General features: G+C 41.4%; 1 protein-coding gene across 3 annotated transcripts in view; it reads left to right on the top strand.

Annotated features, from left to right (window-relative positions):
* Nucleotides 1-23817, top strand: part of slc6a9 (solute carrier family 6 member 9) — a 71956-nt gene that overhangs the window by 17290 nt on the left and 30849 nt on the right. The window contains exon 3 of one of the 3 annotated variants that reach the window (XM_029453016.1): nt 812-1090. The exons of 1 other annotated variant lie outside the window; for it this stretch is intronic. Coding sequence is in view for 1 of the 2 variants with exons in the window: in XM_029453013.1 (XP_029308873.1) it covers nt 11656-11697 (42 nt within the window). In the remaining variant the exon portion in view is untranslated. Of the gene's footprint in view, nt 1-811; nt 1091-11440; nt 11698-23817 lie in introns of those variants that run through there. One more of the 3 variants, XM_029453013.1, reaches the window with a different exon arrangement.

A 23817-nucleotide genomic window follows, 5' to 3' on the forward strand; every position in this document is an offset into this window, starting at 1 on the left:
AGCGCGCTCACCTTGTTACACGAAACTGCCTTCTTGGATGCCATTGCTTTAATGAATGAAGAATTTCACATGTCTCTCTGTCTCCGCTTTTTTTCTCTTTCTCTCTCTCTCACCACATTTCAAGCGCGACAGTGACTTCTGCCACGTGAGGCCAACTTCAGTCACATGTTCCTCACTTTCATCCCCAGCAATGGTCCCATATGTTTGTCAAAATGTGTATGTTGTGTGCTTTTTCCGGCCCGATTTGTTCCCATGCCTTCTCTCCAATGAGCCCCGCTCTCCCCGGGGGTCCGAGCCAAAGCCTCACGCTATTTATACAAGACCGAACAGCTGGGGCCCTCCCAGCCAAAGCAGTCAGGGATGGGTAGAGAAATTATCATGGAAACTTCAGGTTAAACCAAGCGTTGGAAATCTCTCTCTCTGTTCCCTCTTCTTTACTCTCTTGTCTTCCTCTTCGTAATTTGTCTGTCTCCCCTGGGTGTCCAGAGTGGCCAGGTCAGGTCGTGTTGGGCTCAGGTCAGCTGGACCGCCAGACAAACATCACTTTTTTTCAATCACAATCGCTGCATTTCAGTCTCTTCGTTATCGCTTTCTCTTCGTTCTGCAACTGATGTTTTTTTACCCATTTTCCCTCACACACACACGTTCTTTCCCCGCATTCAATTAAAGAGCTGGGCTGTTTTGGACTGAACAAGAAAGGTTGATTTTCCCTCCAACAGAGCCTCAGCACATTTTGTCCTTTTGTTGCACCGGACAAAGCCGACCTGCTGTTGCAAAACTGAGCTTTTTGTGTTTCTTCCCTTTTCTTCAGCTCTATAGCTCCTGCGGTGCTTGTCCTATTGTGAACCTCAACCCTGTGAAGTTCTCTCTCTCTCTCCTCACCGCCCGTCCCATCACTTATTTCATCATGTCATCACTTCACTTCTCTTATCATATCTTCGTCTCGACTGTTCGGCTCTCCACTCGTAGCTTTTTCTCACGTGAACCGCTCAGGAGGGAAGAGAACGTCAGGCCTATCGATGCTTCCTTCAGTTCAAAGCCCCCGTTCACAGTCAGGCGTCCCATCACGGGCATGCTGAGCTAACGAGAGGTGAAGAGATATTAACCTAATTGCTGTAAGGGACAGATATATAGATCGAGGAGGATGTAATAAGCCCAGACATGGCTGTTGGCTCCCTCTGAGATTAGCCTTTCAGTGTAAAAGCAGGTTGATCCATGGATATTATAGGACAAGTAGTCAGGCCATGAGGCAGGCAGCTTTATGCATCCTTTTAAAATGTTACATTTTGATTTACTTAGTTAAAGACACATTTTTCAAGAGCACACAATTACAACATCCCTATCCCTATAGTATCTTAGTGTGTTTTTAATGTCATAGAAATCAAAGTGGATCACATCCTGTAAAACCATACAAGACTGCATTATTATCTACTAAGCAAATGTTTAGGACAACACATACTATCATTTGGCTGAAGGGTGCAATCTAAAGGATGAGGAATCGTTAATCAAACCACAGGACATACAGTATATAAAGGAGTCCAGGTTGACATTTACTCAGTATAAATGAATACATAGGTTTTATTTGAGCTCCAGGATGGGCTTGCTGACCAATAATTTAAGTTGGAAATGTGAGACAAGGAAAGGAACATTTTTACATGCAACTTGTCTTCCCATTTCGGGAAAAAGTCCTTGAATACATAGGAAAGTGGTTAGCTTTGATACGACCTGTATCGCCAAGACTATGCCTACTGGCGGACCAAACAGAATTCCCCAATTTATCAAAATATGACGTTGCAGTGTTAAAGGGGTTTGTCAAGGCTGCCTGAATGATCCTCAGATTATGGAAAAGTACACATGTTACATGTTAGCTAGAGTAAATGTTGAAGCCTTGCTGGGAGACTGTGCGGATCATGTTTTTTTGGATATATTATACCTAAAGGTAATAATATTGTCTGTTTGTTAATATTGAAATAAATAAAAACTTTAGATACAAAAACGTCAAATACTCGAAGGCGACCTTAAAAATGTCCTTAAAAAAAAGACCTCACCAGTACATTCCCTGAGGGTAAAGGCACGGGTCTGTACTAGCTGAGCGTGCATTGTCAAAGAATAAATGTTAAAAATCCAGCTGCAGTCAGGGAACATGTGAGCTGTTTTCTTCTCTTGCATGACCACCAACAGCGATGTTTTAGGGTGAAATAGTGTTTGCTTGTACTCAGCTTTGGAGTTTGCTCTTTTTGCCCTGTGCCTGTCTTTTTCCTGTGTGTTATTGTGTACTATTGCAATGTAGTCTGAACTGGTTTGGACACATATCCTGGAAAAATCAGATAACCGGATCGTAAACTGTTATTTGCCAGACGATGGTACGTTCTACTGTTTTGTCTGACAAAACTAATTATAAAAGCCTTCTTTTGATTCATTCAACCAGAAAACAGCCTTTTTCCAGTTTGTACTAGATTAAAAATAAAAGCAGTCCTTACAGACCTAACGCAGATGGACCCAGTCCCCCTCATACCTCGCGGCATCACCTTCGGACTGTGTGACGTAACAGTACAGTTTTGTACATCCTCAGTGAATATTTCATTGAAGAAAGGCATGGGACAGATATATCTTCCATGTGCCTTCAGTGATATTTGAATTATTTTGTCAACACAGATAAGAGTGCTTTGAAAAGAAAACGAGAGACAAACATGAGAGAGGAGAACGAAATGAAAGTAATTCAAACGAAAAGGAGATTATTTTCTTGAATGGTACATCTTTCTGTCACCTTACTTACTTTCCTCTGTCAGTCACCCCCCCACCCCAGCCTGCTGTATATTCCACTACAGAGTCATCCGCTCCCAAAACAACTTTGTCCTTCACGTGCTGAAAGACACTTGAATATTTTTCTCTTCATACCCGCAGAGTAACATTGTGAAATTCAAACCCTGGGTTTGAAACTGTGGGCTTTTTTTTTATACAGGAACCCCTAAACAGTATTTTGTTTTGGAGTACAGGGCACCTGAGGCCACATGCCAACAGGAATCCTTCTATAGAATACATCTGCTTTGTTTTTCCTTCTTTTCTTTCCTACAGCTGTAACACATACCGTGTTAGGTTACAGCAAACTGAACATTTCCTCCTGCTTCACAGCGGGATGCTTTTATTGTGAAGCAGCTACAGGAAATGCAATTTGCCGGTATTGTGATGCCACCTCATCCGTCTCCGTCCTCTGTCTGTATGGCTAAAATTCCCACCTGCCTCCTAATTACAGCACGGTGTGCTCGATATCATGAAGCACATTTCATTACCTGCTTGATTTAAAAGTCTAGTGAAAAAGCCTAGTAAGGAAATTAAAGACTATTAATCTTCAAATGACTGCATATTTGTTACGGTCATCAGGGAGGATATTGGATTGTCAGAGCTGGAGTTTAAAAAAGGGATGTGGAAAAAAAAAGTAAATCTATTTGTGGTGTAAAATGATGTGTTATTGATGACACTATGCCCACAGTATTTAATAAATCACGATTTAGTATGTCGACCACCGATGTTGACATTGCCGCTACCGGAAACAGCCGACGCCGTGTTCTGACGTCACAAGTAGAACACAGTCCACCAGTTGAATACACAGACAGCACGGCAGACGTGGCGATGTCGGACTCTGGCTCAGATATTTTGACAGAATCGAGTGACAGTGAGTCGTCAATAGACTCGTTGCACCTTCAAGAAGAGGAGTTTATTGAAGAGGATGCCGGTGTCGTCACCCAGGATTCCAATCAAAGTATCTGGATGTTTGGGTGTGGCAAACAGCCTACCAAAGGTATTCAAAGAGAGACACACTGACACTAAAGAGCAATGCTGTGTTATTGTAAAGCCAGGAAGGTGTGTGATGTATTTTGTCTTACTGATAGTTAATTAATCCTTCTTAGTTCCTAAACAACTGGTTCAGGTGGTGGTGATGGCCTAGTGTTCTAGTGGTACGCCTTCCAAACAAAACACTAGAGGGTTGTGAGATCAATACCAGGCTGCCACCATTGTACCCCTGAGCAAGGTAGATGGCAGAGACCAAAAACAAAGCTAAAGTGAATATTTGACAGGTGGAAAAATTAACATTGCTCCATAACTGCTGGATGTGTAAATTACTTTGCAGCCTGAGCATACAACCTGCATAACAGATCACCCAGGATTGCAATCAAAGTATCTGGATGTTTGGGTGTGGCAAACCTCCTACCAAAGGTATTCAAAGAGAGACACACTGACCACAGAACAGAACAGAACAGAACATGTGGGGCATTAACTGTCAGTGCACCAGTCACACGTTACACAACTTGTGTTTAAAGGGCCTACGAAATGATAAACATGAAATTCTACTGATGATAGTAAATGCTATTTTTGGTGTAAAATGATGTGTTATTGATGACACTAATGCCCGCAGCATTTAATAAATCACGATTTAGTATGTCGACCACCGATGTTGACATTGCCGCTACCGGAAACAGCCGACGCCGTGTTCTGACGTCCCAAGTAGAACACAGTCCACCAGTTGAATACACAGACAGCACGGCAAACGTGTCGGACTCTGGCTCGGATATTTCGACAGAATCGAGTGACAGTGAGTCGTCAATAGACTCGTTGCACCTTCAAGAAGAGGAGTTTATTGAAGAGGATGCCGGTGTCGTGGATTTAGATCATGCAGGCGAGTTTAACGTGGTGGAAACAGAGCACCTCGAGACACAGTATTCAAGATGGAGACACAGAGCGAACATGCGGATGATGGTGACGTGATCCTGGATTTGGCGGAGATCCTGTGCGACAACAGAACACAGACAGGTATATACATTTGACTATAATTCATAGAACTTCCCAATAAATAGTGGATACATCATAATAAAACGTAACATTATCTTCGATCGTAAATAGATCACAAGCTATCCTATATCGAGTCGATAGCTTGGTTTCCTTGAATTGTTATGACTAGTTGTCCGCAAATTGCTCGATCACTAAATATTAAATTATTTCTCTACTTGGACACATCGACGTCTGTAAAGCTTGATAACTTGATACTTTCTCGAAGTTTCTGCGGTTGAGGTTCTATAGTTGTGTCTGATGTCAAACGTCATATATTACGAGCTGTATATAAAGCATTAGCTATTAGCTCACAAACAGACCGGAGGACAGCGCTGTTTTATAAAGTATAGTCTGCCTACTGACCGTCTCACGGCTGCCTATTGTAGCCGGAACACTTACCACATTTTCATGGAAGTTACGATGTTGTAACTTTACGAGAATTACGTGAGAAACGGGTAACAAGTTGCTAGTAGATAGATCCAACCTCCGTACGACCATAACAGGCTTATGAGCTGCTTACGAGCCTGTCGTGAAACACAGGCCTATACATAGTATGAAATTAAGATGACGCTAATATTGGCCTTTCTTCTGGATATTGCATATTGTGTACATGTCCTTACCACTCTTCTTTTGTACATTTAGGTGTACATGTGAAAACTGTACAATTATGGAAGCAATTGAAGAGCTGCTGCCAAGAAAATGATGTCATGGAAGAACTCAATGCATATGAGGGACATGGTGCAAACACAACCTGCATAACAGATCACCCAGGATTGCAATCAAAGTATCTGGATGTTTGGGTGTGGCAAACCGCCTACCAAAGGTATTCAAAGAGAGACACACTGACCACAGAACAGAACAGAACATGTGGGGCATTAACTGTCAGTGCACCAGTCACACGTTACACAACTTGTGTTTAAAGGGCCTACGAAATGATAAACATGAAATTCTACTGATGATAGTAAATGCTATTTATGGTGTAAAATGATGTGTTATTAATGACACTATGCCCGCAGCATTTAATAAATCACGATTTAGTATGTCGACCACCGATGTTGACATTGCCGCTACCGGAAACAGCCGACGCCATGTTCTGACGTCCCAAGTAGAACACAGTCCACCAGTTGAATACACAGACAGCACGGCAAACGTGTCGGACTCTGGCTCGAACCTCATAATAAAGCAACAATATGGAGAAGTATAAGCAAAACTCCACAGTTTCTGCACATCCATCAGGGTGTGTGTTGCTGTACTCACTTGTTTAAATGACTGGAATGCACCATGAACTCCATTCCACAATATGCATGTATAATATAAGCAGATTCAATGAATATGAGGGATAAGGTGCAAACATAACCTGCATAACAGATGACCCAGAGCTCTAATAAAATTGTCTGGCAGTTTGGGTGTTGCTGACAGCCAAACTGGTATTTGAAGAGAAACAGACAACAAGCAGGTGATCAGCCAAGTAATGAGTAAGTTGTGTAATATGTAGAGCTCAGAACCTTTGATGTAAGAACCACAGAATGCCATCATGTGCCATTCAAAAGATCTGTGCTACGTTTCCATCTGACAAGTACACGTTGTTCAAGTATACAGCACTTTATTAGAGTCAATAACAAAACACAATGTCAGTTCAGTGATTGAATCTGCTTCTATACAGCACAACAGCATCCCTCTTGTTTGGTTCTTCCACCGACTGCTGAGTGGATCTGGGACTTCGAAAGGTTCCTCATCAACATTGTCTTGGCACAAAGCATTGAGTCTCGGTCAAGAGTTCAGTAACATACTCTGCAAAAAAGATGTTTTATAATCAAGAATTATATATAATATGTGCGTGTATGTATGTATATGTGTATCTGTATTTGTATTTTACATATCAATATTGAAATATTATGATTCTGACCTTTGGAACAACCAACCTGGATTGGAACTTGCAGTCCAGCTGACCTGACACGTGGTCGCGCCTGCATGGACTTGTGGTGTGTCTGTGGAGGGGGATCTGAATTCTGAATTCATTCTTAAGTCTGAAATGTACAAAACACAACTTTACTAATAAATCTTTCAAACCAGCTTGAAATTGTATTGCACGTTTATACATGTCTGCGTAAAGAAAATATCTAATAACATTCATAATAACAGATGTGGTTGAATTGATTAAGAGAGCAATGATATCAAATCATACAATTAAATATATGAGTTATGTACATGCATGTGGTGATGCTATACATTGTATTTTTAACACGTCATGTGCAGGTCTACTGGTACTACAACTGTAATGTACAGATGACGTACAGTGTATACTTATTGGTGTACACACAGCTTCCTCCCCAGTGTGATCATACAGGTATCCTCAGTTCTGTCAGTGTCAATGTTTCAATACCTATGTACGGTAATAATAGGGTGATAGTTAAAAGTTAAATAGGGTGATAGTTAAAAGTTAAATAGACTCAAGCTTTTGCTCAAACTACAAAATAAAATGGGGAAGCCTGTTATAAACATTGAATCTATACTTAATTAAGCTAATGAAGTGTAATTAGCTAAAGTTATTAATACTACAAACAATAACACATATATCGGCTAGTCCTGGGGTAAACTCGTTACATACAGTAGGCCTAGACCGATTATGGCTTTATGCTTGTAACAATAAATACATTAAACAAGTAGCACAGCTTACCTTCGCTCTCTCCCTTTTGGCGAATGCATTTCGTCGTCTCTTTGGTGGAGGACTCTGCATCGGCGGACGTGTTTGAATCGGCGTGCTGGCTTGTGCTGGCTGGGGTCTCGGCAGTATTGTAGGCACAACTTCTGCGTTCAGTTTTAAATTCCTTTTGAATCTCATTTCCTTGGCGAGCATAGTTTGTTCGAAACACGATCTCTCAAAGTGCTGCCCACAAATTGTCGGTTTCATCGACGCACTTCTCTTGTCCATAAACGCGAACATTTTATCATCCTTTGGCCACAGAAAGCTAGATTTGGAGACCGCCCCACATCCCCATACAACACATCGCTTCACAATTATTATTGCCGATCGATTGTTGTCCATTCTTTATCATAATAATTGACAGCAGTCTTTGCTGGACGCTTCAACGCAGACGAACACTGGTGGCGGCTGTGTTCTACTTGTGACGTCATCGCCCGAACATTGCCGAAGTGGATGCTCCCGGCGCAGCGACCGATTGTTGTTAGCGGAAGTCATTTTTATGCTGTTATGATCGTGATTTATTAAGAATACATCAATAATAAAAATATATATGTCATATTTCACAATAGAAATGCAACCTCCATCATATACCAAGCCCAATAACACTGACAAAATATAATTTCGTAGGCTCTTTAAAGCAAAAAAGGACAATAAGTCACTGGCTCCAGTTTGAGTTTCGGTGTTGGAATGTTTGCTCATTTTTGTTCATTTTTAGACCAAAAGATTATAATTGAGAAAATTATTTTCAGATTAATAATCATTAGCTGCAGCCCTATCTGCATCCAACAGTTTCTGAAACCAACAATCTGTATGTTTATTCGGTCTGAAAATGTGCGCCCCATATTCTATGCATGCAGTAAAGACATGCTTGTTTGCGGTCGTTGGACGTGGAGGTGCATTTAGGAGTGAGGTGTGGGAACAGTTCAGGCTCTTGGTGTTAGTAACCTCAACAGGCTTCGGTGTGTTTGAAGATGCAGCGAACATCCACATTGTGCACATAGTTATTCTCTCACACAGGCTATTGTTGGACGCACACATAAAGAAACAAGTGAGAATTTTAACAAGTTGGTGTTATCAGCAGCAGCATCTGTGTTTCTCTAATTAGAGTTAAATGACCTCACATAATAGGGTAATTAGTTAACGAAACAAGTCCTTCCCCCTCCACAAACAGCCAGCTGCAGCCACAACAAGCATTTATTTTAGTATCTGTTTGTCCCCACCAAATTCATACTGAGTTTTTCACTGATTGTCCCAACACTTAATGCCTGCATGATTAAAGTGTCCCTTAGGTGTGTGTGTGTGTGTGTGTGTGTGTGTGTGTGTGTGTGTGTGTGTGTGTGTGTGTGTGTGTGTGTGTGTGTGTGTGTGCGTGCGTGCGTGCGTGCGTGCGTGTGTGTGTGTGCGCGCGCATGTGTGTACATTTGAGAACTAAACTAATAAATCATTAGTTCCTCCACAGGGTCTGTTAGCCTCAGATCAGGTCAAATCTAATGAAAGGCTTAACAAAATGACCTTTTGTAAATATATATATCACCCTGTGTTACCTTCTTCAAAAAACTCAGTTCCCAAACACACTCACTTTGGCTAAAACCTTCCTATTTAAAACACTACGTACTCGTCCGGATTTGCACAAGCGTGAGATTGTTTACGCGGAATTCTTTTAAACCGTAACCGTGGTTTTAGCGAAAATGCATGCGTTTGTGAAGTAGTGAGCATACGACTAGATTAATGAGACTTGGATTATACTGCACGAGTTGTGTGCAAGTTTGTAAATTGATGCTTTAAAATAGTGTTGCTTTTCACGTTTTTTGATTCTTCATTCACCGTGGAGGCATGCGAGAAAAAAAAAGTTTAGTTTTTTAGAGGATTGTATAAGATTTATAAGATGCTCTGATGAAGGCCACCAGGCCGAAACATTAGCGTGTTTGTTTGACACGGCCACAATAAAATGGTGAAATGAGTCGACTTTGTCCTGAAGTTCTGTGCATGTGCGCTACCTTTTTGCCATTAGGTATTCAACGCTAGAACCTTCTGAACTTAGGTTAAGCACCACAAAACAATACTTGGAAGGCGCATCCTAATAAAGACCTGCATACTAAGTGGGACTTTTTACAGTTAAATAAATAGACTTGTGGGTGGTCTCTAGTGGAAAATGTAAAGATTACACTGTTTATAAGTTACCTCAAATCTATTTTAGCATTTCTGCACTGAAACTTCTTGTCACTTATCGGCCGACATACATTACACACTGATATCAATATAGTTGCAATGAGCTAATATAGGCTGATATATTGGCCTGGCCTCAATGCACAAAGCACTTTGGTCAAACCACTGAGTGTAGCTAAAAACCTAAAGTAAGTGGATAAACAAACCCAAAGAAGATGGCAATGTTTATGGTTCTAAGAGTTATCCATTGCTGTAAATAAGAACTACAAAGGTAATGGAGAAAGTGCAAAATGGTTTGTCGGTTATAAATGTGCCAACATGTTCGACTATTTGTTAGGGGCACTTGTTTTCATTACCCTCAGTACTTCCTCTCAGCACATTGAATAGGGCGGGTATATGGTAATGATTCTTCTATTGGATCCCCTGTGAGATTCTAATCCTCTGAATTGATAGACAAATGAATAGCATCCTGTCTGCGTTGCTCGTCTCGTGTTAAACATAACTGGAGGTCCTCCACTCAAGCGGCAGCGGCCATTGTCCCCGGCTATCAAACACCCATTAGGCTGGGAGCCAGTTGCTTGTCAACTTTTGACATTACTCGCACCACATCCAGTCAGAGAATTGACTGCGAGTCTCATTCTGCTGCATGAGTGATGTTTTTGTTGATCGCTCAATCGCGGCACTATAGCGGATGCACTTTTACCTTTTACTCTCACACACTCATTTCCTTGCTTTCTCTTCGTTCTTTTTGTTGTGGGTAGCCATTAGCCATATGGTGGCAAACAGGGACAACAATGTGTGCAACAAAATAGAGGCTCAGGAGGGAAGCGCTTGAATTTGAAAGGGTGTAACTCTGTGAACATGTCGCGTACGAGGCGGAGGAGGAGGGCTTTTGGCTCCGCCGGCCTCTCGGTGTGACACGGCTGAGGGTGGAGGGGGGCATTGGCAATGTCAGGGTGTAGAGACGGACAAGGATTTGGAAGAGTCAAGTGCCGCTGAAAGAGAAGTTGTTGGTGGTCTGCAGAGTTGCAGCAGCTGCCTCTGAAAACAAACGGAAGAAATAAGAGAGACAGACAGAAAGAGTGGTGGTGGGGGGGCAGGGGAGTCCGGTGGAAGGCGTGTGGGCTCCTCACTTGTGGGCTACTCACTTTTTTTGTCCCCTTGCTTTAATCTGTTGGGAGAAAGAGTGAGGGAGAGATAGAGAGAGAGAGAGTGAGGGAGAGATAGAGAGAGAGAGAGAGAGAGAGAGAGAGAGAGAGAGAGAGAGTTTGGCTGTAGTCCATGGGTGCGCCAGACCTCCCCCACTTTACTCCGGCCAGCTTACTTAGAAGTTCAAAACCCCCCATGTCCCCTCCACCGCCGCCGCCACCATCGGTTCTCCTCTCTCCCGCTTACTTGCTCTGTATTCAGCCTAGGTGCTGGAGTGACAACGAGCCATTCATTGTGGAGGTAGAGGGAAAAGACTGTGGATCTCTCCTGTGTCTTTTTTTTTAGCGAGGTGGTGGGAGTTGGGGAAATGGGGGGGCGGAGGAGGAGGAGAAGGACAGGGGGCGCATATTCCTGAAAATGGTGAAATACGACAGAAAAAGGGGGCAGAAAGAGAAAGTAAAAGAGTGAGTGGAGAAATAGAGGGAGGGGTGAGTAAAAAAGTAAGAACGCAAAGGAGGGAGGGAGGGATGGCAGAGCTGGGATCATAGAAGGAAAGGAGGGGGGAGAGAGAGAGAGAGGGGAGAGAGAGTGGGCTACCATGCCGAATGAGCAAGAGAGGCGGAGAGGAAGCAGAGCTCCATCAGATGAAATGAGGTGAAAGTAATTCAGGCATTAATCAAGCCAGGGCAAAAGGGAGGGTAGACTGTGTTTTCTCCCCCCTCTTTCGCTGCGGAACTGAAAGACAAGGTGTGAATGAAGGAGCCTACAGTGGCCAGCAGAGAAGCACCACTGGGTCACAGCGTCAAATCATGTCTGAGTCGAACACCATTGCTGCTTCCACTGCAGACCAGGTCAGTTCAAGCTGTCATATTGTTTTTCTGCTTTTCTGCTTTTTATTTTTTACTGGCATCAGAAGCGAGCGTGTTGATGTTTCTTCTTTATTAGTTGCGCCTCATACCAGCTTAAGCAGCAGGAAACGTCTTGTTAGAAGACTTCTAAACGAGACTTCTAGGAATACGAAAACCGAAACAAGTTCCGGTCAGATGTATATTATCTTTAGATCCTAATTCGGAAGTAGTTAGAGGAAGTTTCTAAGAGCAACCGAGTGAGTGTGTGTTTCTTGGACTATCAAAGCAACGATTGTTTTGCCCGGAGCTGCCTGGACAACGGTACAGGGTCCTGAAAGAATTGAATTCATCAAGACGAGCTATTGTCTACGCCGCCTTATTTTTCGGTGATCATTCAGGGGGTCTGTGACGACTCAATACCCCCCGCACCACGTGAGGAGGGGGACGCAGCTCTTTAAAAACCTGACCACGTGTGGCGGACCTGAAAAGTTTTTATAAGTAATTGCAGTGGGAAGTCTGGGCAGCGCTGTGAGAGATGTGGTTGGTAAGGAAGTGGGCTGGTCCGCCGTGTGTGTGAAAGAGAGTGACAGAGTAGAAAAGCCGAAGTGTCCAGAAAAGGCCGATATTTATACCCCCCCCCCAGCCCCCCCCCCCCCCCCCCCCCACATACACACACAAGCCGTTTAAATCGAACACTTTGGCACATCACATCCTTCGCTCGCCTTTCTTTTTTTTAATTGTCGACTTACTTTGAAACACTTTGAAACAATTAAATCCTCTAATCTGTTTAAGATAAGATATACAGTTATTTCCATTAAGGCAGGTAGAGACAAAAAGTGTGTGTGTGTCTTTGTCCCTGTGTGTGTGTGCATCCGACCTTGCTGCCGGTTTATGTTGTTAGCCAAGTCCTTGTCTCCTGTTTCCGATTGCTACTGTCGAGGCTGAGTCAGCTTGCTATAGTTCTGTAGGCAAATACACACACAATGCACACCCCAACACAACAGCTGCTCGAATTGCTCACACACAAAATAGATGGATTATGGGTGGAAAATTGAACATATTTAGAGTTGCATTGTGTGTGTGTGTGCGTGTGTGTGTATGTGTGTGTGTGTGGGTGTGGGTGTGTGTGTGTGTGTGTGTGTGTGTGGGTGTGGGTGTGTGTGTGTGTGTGGGTGTGTGTGTGTGGATGAAAACTCTACAGTACACATGCTATTTCGCTGACTTTGGTCCAGGTGCCTTTTTTACTTTGGCTAAATTTGTCGCAAGGACACATCTCTGCTGATTCTGGACCGTTTAGATTTGTTATTCGTCGTATTTCTTACAAAGCTTTGACTGACAGGACTGTGTTGGTCCATAATTATTGAATATGAATTCATGGGTGTTATCGTTTTTCTGGGGAACTTCACAAAACTGTCGTGCTCCACACCGTTTCTTATCAGTTTTGTTGGAAGTATAGCATTTGTGGATGTGTTTATCTTAAATGTCACAAACAAGACACAATTCTGCAGTTAAACCTGATATGGCTCCGTCACTCACCTCTGGAGACATACTGTAGAGGGGAATAGGTTATCTATGCATACCAGTCAGAATGTTTTTGTAAATCTTTTAGAAAAAATACATTTCTTTGGTAAGAAATAATAAATAAATTATAAATAATTGTAGCATTGTTCTTTGGTTAGAAATACATTATGTAAACCTTGCCATTGGAAAAGCATTCAACATTTCTCAGATCCAAGTTTGTCATTAAGTAATTTGTTGATACAGATTCCAAAGTGTATTTAATAATTATACTTTGTTAATCCTTATTAAACTACATTATTTTATTAGCTTAATATGAAACCCCAAACAACAACAAAAACCCTGATTTGTGCATTGAGTTTTGAAGCCTTTTCTCTGACAATAGTCATCAGTAAATGAAACACTTGGTGCCCACTGGTCTAATTTCTGCCACAAACAGTTGTAATGTCTCCATTATCACATGAGGTTTGTCCAGCAGGGAACCTCTTCTCGGCTGAAACACAAATCGCTTTGGACAAATCAGTCGTGTGGGCAAGGTACTTTTCTACTTAGGCTAAATTTGTCAGAAGGACATCTCTCAGCAGGATTGGAAATTTAAATTCAATTAAAATTTAGTTGCAACAAAGTCAAAAACTTTTAATTAACTCAATCACTGTAGGGGGGAATAATCACAGTTGAAACTGTCTGATAATGCAAAATAGATGTACCATAACTGGAGCAGTTTTAAAAGCTAAAAACCTGCTAAATTAAGTCAACAGCTCTTTCAACATATCGTCTTTAATTGCTGCTGCGCTCTCCCTTAACTATCAAAATTGTCCTTTTTAAATTCTAGTCTAGTTTACAGGCACTACATTTTTCAAGTTGATTTGTAATTGGTCACTGAACTCCCCAATAAGAATACATTTATATCACTATGTAATAATTTAAACGTGGGAACCCTGTGCCATTAGTGCCCCACCTTCCAATCCACCCACACATTCCTTTGATCTCTGTCACTAGCCACAAAAACCTCTCCCATTTCTCAACACACCCAATGTCCTGTCTCAAAAGTTGTTTTCTACTGGCTGCAAAGAACATTTTATAAAAAATGCCCAGCTCCGTCAAAGCCTCGTTCCTTCATGTCATTACATGGGTCACATCCTTCGTCTCAGCGGTAGATCGACCTTACTGTGCCGGGACAATAGTCTGAGGGTAATGTGTGCGTTCAAAAGCATGCCTGACTAATAATTGGAGTAATAAGGAGTTCAGATGGATCTGCTAATTGCTAATTGAGTGCTGGTGATTGCCTTTGACATGCTTTTACTGAAAGAAAAGATCAGATCAGATGACCATGTTTGAGTGTTGCAAGTTGTATTCATGTTAACTGGACACTATGAGACCATTAAGCTGGTTAGTAAACTACTTTTTTCTTTTCTTATTTTTGAATCAAAGATGAATCAATGTTGTTATCAAAGTTGATGGACAATGTTTCCCCGATGTCGAATTCTTAATATTAAGATGCCGGCCATATTATCTGGCAAGATAATTCACTGGTGATTCTGTTGCTGCTGCTACTGATGCAAATTCAAATGTGTTTTTGTGTAGCATAAATGGACTACAACTGCATTTCGTTGTGGTGTGTTGAAGAATGACAATACATGATCCTTGAATCCTTAGTCAATTCTACTAGTCTGAAATAGTCATCAACTCAAAGAAAACCAATGGCTTTACCAGACTGACCCAAATTATTGCTTTGTATATAAGCTGATTTTCTGGATCATAGGGGTCCTTGCCAAGCAGCTAATGAGGCCTGTTGTGTAGAAAAGCACAAATTCTTCCGCTTTAGCGGCATTCATCCGGAGAACTGTTGCCCTCCAACACCTACCTTTTCTGTTTATGTCTTCTATAAGAAAATATGTAGACATATTTAGCGTGTCTGCCCTGCAGGCTGTCACGGTTTAAGTAAAGGTTTAACAGACTGATATTCTCTTAAAATAACCCCTGGTAGTTTATACATAACACAGAGACCATGTGCTGTTTTTTTTTGGCAGGAGTATTAAAAAACACACATTATCAGGAAACTTATTGAAATGGAATTCGCTGTGAAACATCCATGGATGTCATATAAAATGTTATGGTAGCTGCTGATATACAGTTCAGTACATTACATCTAGCGTAGGAAGCCAGCAGGGGCCCACACACGAACACACACACACACACACACACACACACACACACACACACACACACACACACACACACACACACACACAAACAAAGGGAGAAACTCTGCTCATCTGGGGGCAGGTTTTGCAGTTTATGGAGCGGAAGTGCAAAGTAGCTGTGTTTACTCACTGCACCGAGGTTTAGCAAGCAAGGAAACAGACACATGTGGAAAAGAGAGACAGAAATAAATATGGAGTGAGTGTGTGTGTTCGTGTATGTGTGTGCACCTTGTCCATCTCCCTGTGGTGGCGCTAACCTTCAGTCTCCCTCTGACTTCACTAAGTTAGGCTTCCGGGCTCACAGCTGCCTTGCAGAAGCACACAGTCATACAACAGATACATGCATGGTTGGGTGGACGGATGGTTGCAAGCTTGACTGATAAATTAGAAGAATTAATGATGGATAATGCCTGGCTGGAAGGTGAATGAATATCCCCTGTGTGCATATATGGACGTGGTGGGCAAGTCAAAATCCTTGACTGGCTTAAAACTGGAGGAGCCCTTTGTAGGCTATACATACACAGCGTTAGGCGTTAGCGTTGTGAAGTTGGTGGAGCCGCTTTTTCCAGAAGCACTTGAAATTTTAAGTTTAAGTTATGGCCATCAGTTTGAATCGTTTTAACTTTGTTGTTGAGAAATTGTGCTTTTTCAGTTTCATGTGGCAGAAGACTCTAAATACTACAATACCCATGAGCCTCAACCGCAGTTGGTATGGAAAGGAAGCCTTCAAGGGGCTGTTGTAACACTTATTGACTTTCTTACAGAGTTAGATGAGAAGATCAATAATACTCTCATATCTGTCTATTCAATATAAGGCTACAACCAGCATTCGGTTAGCTTAGCTTAGCTGAAAGGATTCAAGATTGAAAAAACTTTATTTTCTATCACATAATGATATAAAATTAGGTTAGGGTCTAACAAACAACATAAACACATACACCCATGAACAACCTAAGTAAAATTACATTAAAACAAACAATCCCCTGAATAAACTATAATGACATTTGGAGAGTGCTGACCTCCATCAAGGCCGTCAACAAATGAAATGCAATGAAATAAACTGAAGTTTTCTGAAACTGTATGGTGTTGGAAAACTGTCAATGTTTGAAAAAAAAGTTAAAAGAAACTAAATGTGTCAAGTGAAATAAGAAACCGGAGGCTCAGAATGTGCTTCTCAACATGGGGGCGCTAAAAATGACGTTTCAGACAACTGCTGGAGTCAAGTGAAGGAAAAGAGAGGAGTCTGGGGTTAAGGAGGTCAGACATTGAGGTGGTTTAACACTGAGGCTGTCTATCAAAGCGCTGTCAAGTTCTTCCATTGTGTGATTTGTCATTTGTTACTTGCTAAAAAAAATATACAATAGATAGAATATCAGTGTTTATAAAACAGGGCAACATATAGGTTAGTCATACATTACTTGAACCCCACGCCCCTTTTCACAACACTGAGTAGAAGCAGCTTCAACTTCTCCCTCTGAAGGATGTTATTCATTCTCACCAACAGTCACTGGGTTAACATGCCGTGTGTTTGGAAGAGGCCAACATTTAAGTATGGAAATTATAACATATAATAATGGGTTGTGAGTAACATACATATATGGGTAGGTGAAAGTGGTCAGTAGCCAAGCTAGAGTTACCCTACACAGGCAAAAAACACCCTAATGGAGAATGTTGGGGTCAAGTTAAGGGTGACCCTTCAGTTCAGTTCAGCCTTCAGTGGCATAGGCCAGCCTTTTCCAACCTGAAGCCTTTGGCAATTGGGATCAGGATTTACGTGTACATAGGTTATATTTCAGCAGCCTATGAGCAGGCCTGCATAGTCCTGACTTTAGCCCCAAAGAAAAACAAACACCAATAAGAGAGAAACCAATTTGGGTTCCCAAGACGCAGTCAGGGTCATATTTTCCTCCATGAAAGTCATTTCCACAAAGATATTCATAGTGCTGAGTTGCCTTAGGAGCCCTTGAACTTTGACTTTACCACACTGGTGTGGTTACCCATTTATTCAAGTTCCCAGATCTCTTTATTACAAACCGAAACTAACTGGACCATTGTGGTGAGTTCAGATCTGCCTACCTCTGTGAAAGGGCATGAAGCCAATTCAGGCTAGTGAGGTAAAGTGCAGTACTGGCACTGTGGGATATTAGTATGGAAGGTCATTGTCACCCCACCTGCCTCATTGATATCGACTGTGCAGGTTATTCTTGTTGTGCCACAGTCAGTGGCGAAAACACTGCACTGCTGCTGTGTGTTCCTGATTTATATCTGGCTCGTCCTTTAAGGCAAATTTGGTTTTAAATTTTAATTTCACAGCCATGAATTGACACATTAATATAGTCCTTTCTTAAACGTCATTCTAACCTTTAAAGTTCTATAGCTTATGATTTACTGTATAATATATACATTTCTAAGTTTATAAATATTTATGAATATAAATGTTGCATTTTGTGCACTCAACAGCTTTGTTTCTGTGTTTCAATTAATTTAAAAGCATTCCGGGAAACAAGCAGTGAATGTTCTTGACTAACTGGCTCACTCACTGACCCACTCTACATTGTTAAAATGCACATGTTCATCTTTTGTGTTGACGTTGCCGTTACACTGCAACCGATTACAGTTATACCGAATAAGTCCTGCATTACAATATTCATTTATTAAGCATTTTTTACCAGTATTTATTTGAGTTGTATGGAATTGGATGCACAGTCCAATATACAGGCATTGTCCAGATTGCTAGTCATATTTTTGCAACTGCATCTGGGACATAACATGCTGGATCTATCTAGTTTAACTTGTCAGTGACAAGTTTCATTAACGATTTTGTTTGCCTCCTGTTCGTGCTGGAAACCAGTTTTTGTTTTTTACATGTGATATCTGGAGACACAATGACACCATTAGATACACCCTTACAACACACTGCATGGGGCCAGTAGGTTACGATTAGACAGATTTTAAACAAGTACTCATTTCAGCCATATCATCTAAACCAATTTATTTTAGTGGAAACAAAAACATAGGGAGGACGAACCCAAAATGTAAATCAGTTTCACTTACAGTCACAATTATTGTATATATGGTATCCTAGACATGTAATGTGTCAGTGCAGGTGTGTTTAATTTCTGCCTCTGCTGCTTACCATTTTGCTGGAATTGGCATCTCCATTATTGCTATTAATGGAAAAAGAAGGGAGCCGGCAATACAATGTATCCTCACAAATGTAGTCTGACTAATTCATGTGTGGCTTGACATGCAAATGTATCCCAGTTTCTTCGTTATATGTGCAAAAACAAGTGTGAACACAAACAAAAACCTGATAATAACCATAGTGACCATAGTAATGCTGCAGTGCATGTAATCACAAGCCCACTGGACAAAAAACACACCAACACTCACAAACATTGTGCGTTCAAGTGAATATATAATGAATAAAATCAACAGGGATTTGGAAAATTTTAATAATTTATTAAGGTACAAAATATACTATTAATATGCTTTCCTAAAAGTCACCAGACTCCATTGACAGAAACAGTAATTTTACCTTGCTGATCATCGTAAAATACACTTCATCCAAACTCGACAGGAACACAATCAAATTAATCAAAACGGTCTTTGTTATTCTTTGCACCAACTCTGATTTAAGGGTTTGAAAGATTGGCTGAATAAGTAACAGTAAGTAACCACTGTAACATTTTCACTGTTTACTAACCCTGCTTCCGGTATGTGTGATGCACAGAGCCGAACCTGAACTATTTGTAAAGGATAGCGTTATCACAACAGTCCACACTCCTCAGTACTGAAATGTGATATACTGCTCTAACCTGCACACATTTGCAGTCTAATGGTGCAACTTCTGTAAAGATTGGGAAATTTAAGCAAAACTCTGAAACAAGGTGAGGAGAAAAGGCTGATGAGGCTTATTCATCAGCTGTGTCATGGATTTGTAGGAAGCAAGAACCAGGGGAGAAAAAAGCTGATGATGAGGATCGTTGAAGCAGCATGCTCACAGCGTTGGAGGGGGGGTGATAATGCTTGTCGAGGCTGCATGTGTGTTTGCATACTTGTTGAAGCAGCACACTTGCAGTGTGAGGATTCAGGGCAACTCCACAGAGACGATGCTTGTTATTGCTGCCTCAAGTGAAGAGGGCTAAAACAATGAGGAAAAACAAGGATAAACAATCGAGATCGAGAAAGATGTATGTTTGTATTTGGGAGTGAGAGGGAACACAGATACAGTAAATAGTAATTAGTTGTTAACATTACGTTATCTTTGAAATCCTGTCAAAGTATTTTTTGGGGTAAGAAACTGTTATGCCATCAAACCGTTGATGATACTGCCGATGTCATCCAGTTCATAAAAACTCATCTTCGGGGTTCTGGAGCACTTCATAAATGTCTGCACCAAAGGCTTTTACTGCCCTTGTAAGAAGGGAGGAAGCAAAATAAATAACAAGACATTAAATCGAGAACATGACACCTCCCGGGCTCTGTACAGAATATACAGGAAGATGCCCATCACACATGATTAAATATGGTAGTTATGCTAGTTTTTGATGCATTTCCACTGCGTGGTATGGCCCGGCTCTACTCAAATCGACTCTTTATTGGTTTTCCATTAGCAGAAGTTGTAGATAGTATCTGTTCCTTTTTTTTGTTACAACATTGGTCGAGGTTCCAAGCGAGCTGAGCCGATACTAGAAGGTGGAGTTAAAACACTGCTGACCACTGATTGTTCAGAGAGAATCGTCAATAGCGCGACACAGGACATCCAGCGCACACCTGCCATTTTCAAATAGCCAAGCTACCGCCAATAGCGACGCAGGCTACACAGCATTTTCTGACCAACAATCCAAAACCCAAATACTTTCAATACTTACAATAATTTCAGCTCATACAATCAACAAAACAAGCCATATGCTCCACAGCTGATATCGTGAAAATGTTGGAGCTTGAACCCAGTATTCACACACCATTTATTCACACTTGCCCTGCCAGTGCAAAGTCTATGCTTGTGTGTGTGTGTGTGTTTGTGTGTGTGTGTGTGTGTGTGTGTGTGCGCGTGTGTGTCTGTGTGTGTGTCTGTGTGTTCCTCTACATGTTTGTGTGTGGGTGAGTGGGAGGGTGTGTGGGGGTGTGAGGGATGCAGGTGAACAGCTTGCGAGAGCCAACAGTTCCGCAGGCCAGTCTCGCGCATCACTTGACAGCCATACCCGATGAAGGTCTACGCACAAATGAACTTGTTAAGCAAATGAGTGAACAAGCAATGGAGGGTGGAGGGGTGGACGGAGCGCACGGCTGCAGCGGCTCCAGCTAGACCTGCCTGTCTGTCTCTAACTCTTTTATTTTCCTCCTTTCTGTCACTCTGTCTTTCTCTCAATGCACTCTCAGTATCTGTCTCTATTTCAGTCTGTCGCTTCCCATCTCTCTCGTACACTCATGCTCATGTCGTCCCATTGTTTTATTAGAGAACAGCCTATTTCTGAATTGGATTGGGAGATTGTCTTCACCGTGCTTTGACAGGGTGCTGTCATCCTACGCTCACAGACAATGGGCAGCAAAAGAGACTGTCAAAACAGATTGGTCCTCTTGTGTAGAATTGAAGTGGTTACAAAAAATACAATAATAGAGCCATGATATTTTCATGTGTCGTACATGTAGTTGACATACACAGAGAGGACTGAAAATCCAGTGACAATTGCGAAATCTGTGATTATCTTTCCCGAAAAAAGATCAGATCATAGCACCTGCGCACATATACGTACACACATAGTAGGATAATCTTTCACTAATGAATGAACACATCAACATGTCCTCACCCATATACACATGTAGAAAGCCACATGTACATCACGCATGTCAGTGCAAAAATGACTTCCGACAAATACCCACCCCCTCCCCTTTGCCCTAGAAACACTTCCATGCCCTTCTTGGCCCTACCCCCCACTTTTCTTTCTTACAAACACACCCACCAAACTGGTATTTGAGGACTGCAGCCTGGTAAGGTTTGTGCTATAAGTATCACAGAGATAGAGAAGTTGCTCAAACATTATTGTTTGAGGGGCTGATGCTGTGATTGCATCAGGTTCCTCACCATGGAAAAGAGTGTCAAGGTAAGGAGCTGGATGACACAGCTGTGTTTTTTTTTTTTACAGGTGGAGGTAGTGTGGTGATTGTAGTATCTGATGTGTGTAGTACTGGTTGTTTAATGTAACCATGGACCACAAAAAAACTAAACGAAAAGGCTTCTTTAAAGTAATAATAGAAGCTGCAGTTAAAATATAACAAATATGGGGTCCTTTGCAAAATGATATATGTTCCCTTAGGATTTAATTTGACCAGCTAAATCTTCTAAAGTATTTTAAAGTCATTTGCATACTGGATAAAACAATCAAGTAAAACTCAACATAAGACAAAAATGTTGGAAACAGAGTTGGCAAACATGATAATGCAAAGCGACAGAGAAATGTGGAGTGTATGCCAAGTCGCTTTGAATATGGACAGTGTTTGGATGCATCTCTGATCTCCTGAACGTTTCGTGGGTAATCAAATCTCTGTGTGTTATCAGTGCAACTCGAGGATGCATTTATATCTGTTGGTATAGCTGTACACAAAAATGCAATGGCAGGTGTACAAGGCTTCAGCTGCAGAAAAGGACTCTGGTGGCTATCTGGTGTTTTGTCTTGGGTACAAACTTCAAAACATTGTCCAAGACGTTTGAAATAAGCCCCAGGGTTCATTAGGCCTCAGATGAAGTTGTTTGAACGTAGTGTCATCTTGACACTTTTAAAGTATTTAAATTTGCCGAATGGCCAGGCTCAATGGGTAATGGCACACACTTTTGGAAAGCCCCTCCTCAAATACATAGTGTGGCACTCGATTGCACACACAAAAAGCGATAGAAGTAGTTGTGTGAAGAAAATAGCTTGAGATAGAAGTTAAAAACCTGAAAGCATGTTGTTGTCTTTTCTTCAAGCTGAAATACTTCCCTCTTTGCTCATGTGCTTAATGCATCTTGCGTAAATTTAAAGAGCCTACAAAATTATATTTTGTCAGTGTTATTGGGCTTGGTATATGATAGAGGTTGCATTTAAATTGTGAAATGTGCCATATATATTTTTATTATTATTGATGTATTCTTAATAAATCACGATCATAACAGCATAAAAATGACTTCCGCTAACAACAATCGGTCGCTGCGCCGGGAGCATCCACTTCGGCAATGTTCGGGCGATGACGTCACAAGTAGAACACAGCCGCCACCAGTGTTCGTCTGCGTTGAAGCGTCCAGCAAAGACTGCTGTCAATTATTATGATAAAGAATGGACAACAATCGATCGTCAAGGATAATTGTGAAGCGATGTGTTGTATGGGGATGTGGAGCCGTCTCCAAATCTAGCTTTGTGTGGCCAAAAGATGATAAAATGTTGCGTTTATGGACAAGACAAGTGCGTCGATGAAACCGACGATTTATGGGCAGCACTTTGAGAGATCGTGTTTCGAACAAACTATGCTCGCCAAGGAAATGAGATTCAAAAAGAATTTAAAACTGAACGCAGATGCTGTGCCTACAATACTGCCGAGACCCCAGCCAGCACAAGCCAGCACGACTCAAACACGTCCGCCGATGCAGAGTCCTCCACAAAAGAGACGACGAAATGCATTCGCCAAAAGGGAGAGAGCGAAGGTAAGCCGTGCTACTTGTTTAATGTATTTATTGTTCCAAGCATAAAGCCAAGTCTAGGCCTACTGTATGTAACGAGTTTACCCCAGGCACTAGCCAATATCTGTGTGTTATTGTTTGTAGTATTAATAACTTTAGCTAATTACACTTCATTAGCTTAATTAAGTATAGATTCAATGTTTATAACAGGCTTCCCCATTTTATTCTGTAGTTTCAGTAAAAGCGTGAGTCTATTTAACTTTTAACTATCACACTATTATTACAGAGGTATTGAAACATTGGTGAATGAAGCCACTGACAGAACTGAGGATACCTCTATGATCAGCGACCATCTATTGGACATCCACACTGTGTGTACACCAATAAGTTAACAGACTGTACGTCATCTGTACATTACAGTTGTAGTACCAGTAGACCTGCACATGACGTGTTAAAAATACAATGTATAGCATCACCCCATGCATGTACATAATTCATATATTTAATTGTATGATTTGATATCATTGCTCTCTTAATCAATTCAACCACATCTGTTATTATGAATGTTATTAGATATTTTCTTTACGCAGACATGTATAAACGTGCAATACAATTTCAAGCTGGTTTGAAAGATTTATTAGTAAAGTTGTGTTTTATACATTTCAGATATGTCAGAATTAAATTGCTGTGCAGACGGATCCCCCTCCACAGACACACCACAAGTCCATGCAGGCGCGACCACGT

The sequence above is a fragment of the Cottoperca gobio genome, chromosome 17 (assembly GCF_900634415.1).
Source record: "Cottoperca gobio chromosome 17, fCotGob3.1, whole genome shotgun sequence".
Lineage (NCBI taxonomy): Eukaryota > Metazoa > Chordata > Actinopteri > Perciformes > Bovichtidae > Cottoperca > Cottoperca gobio.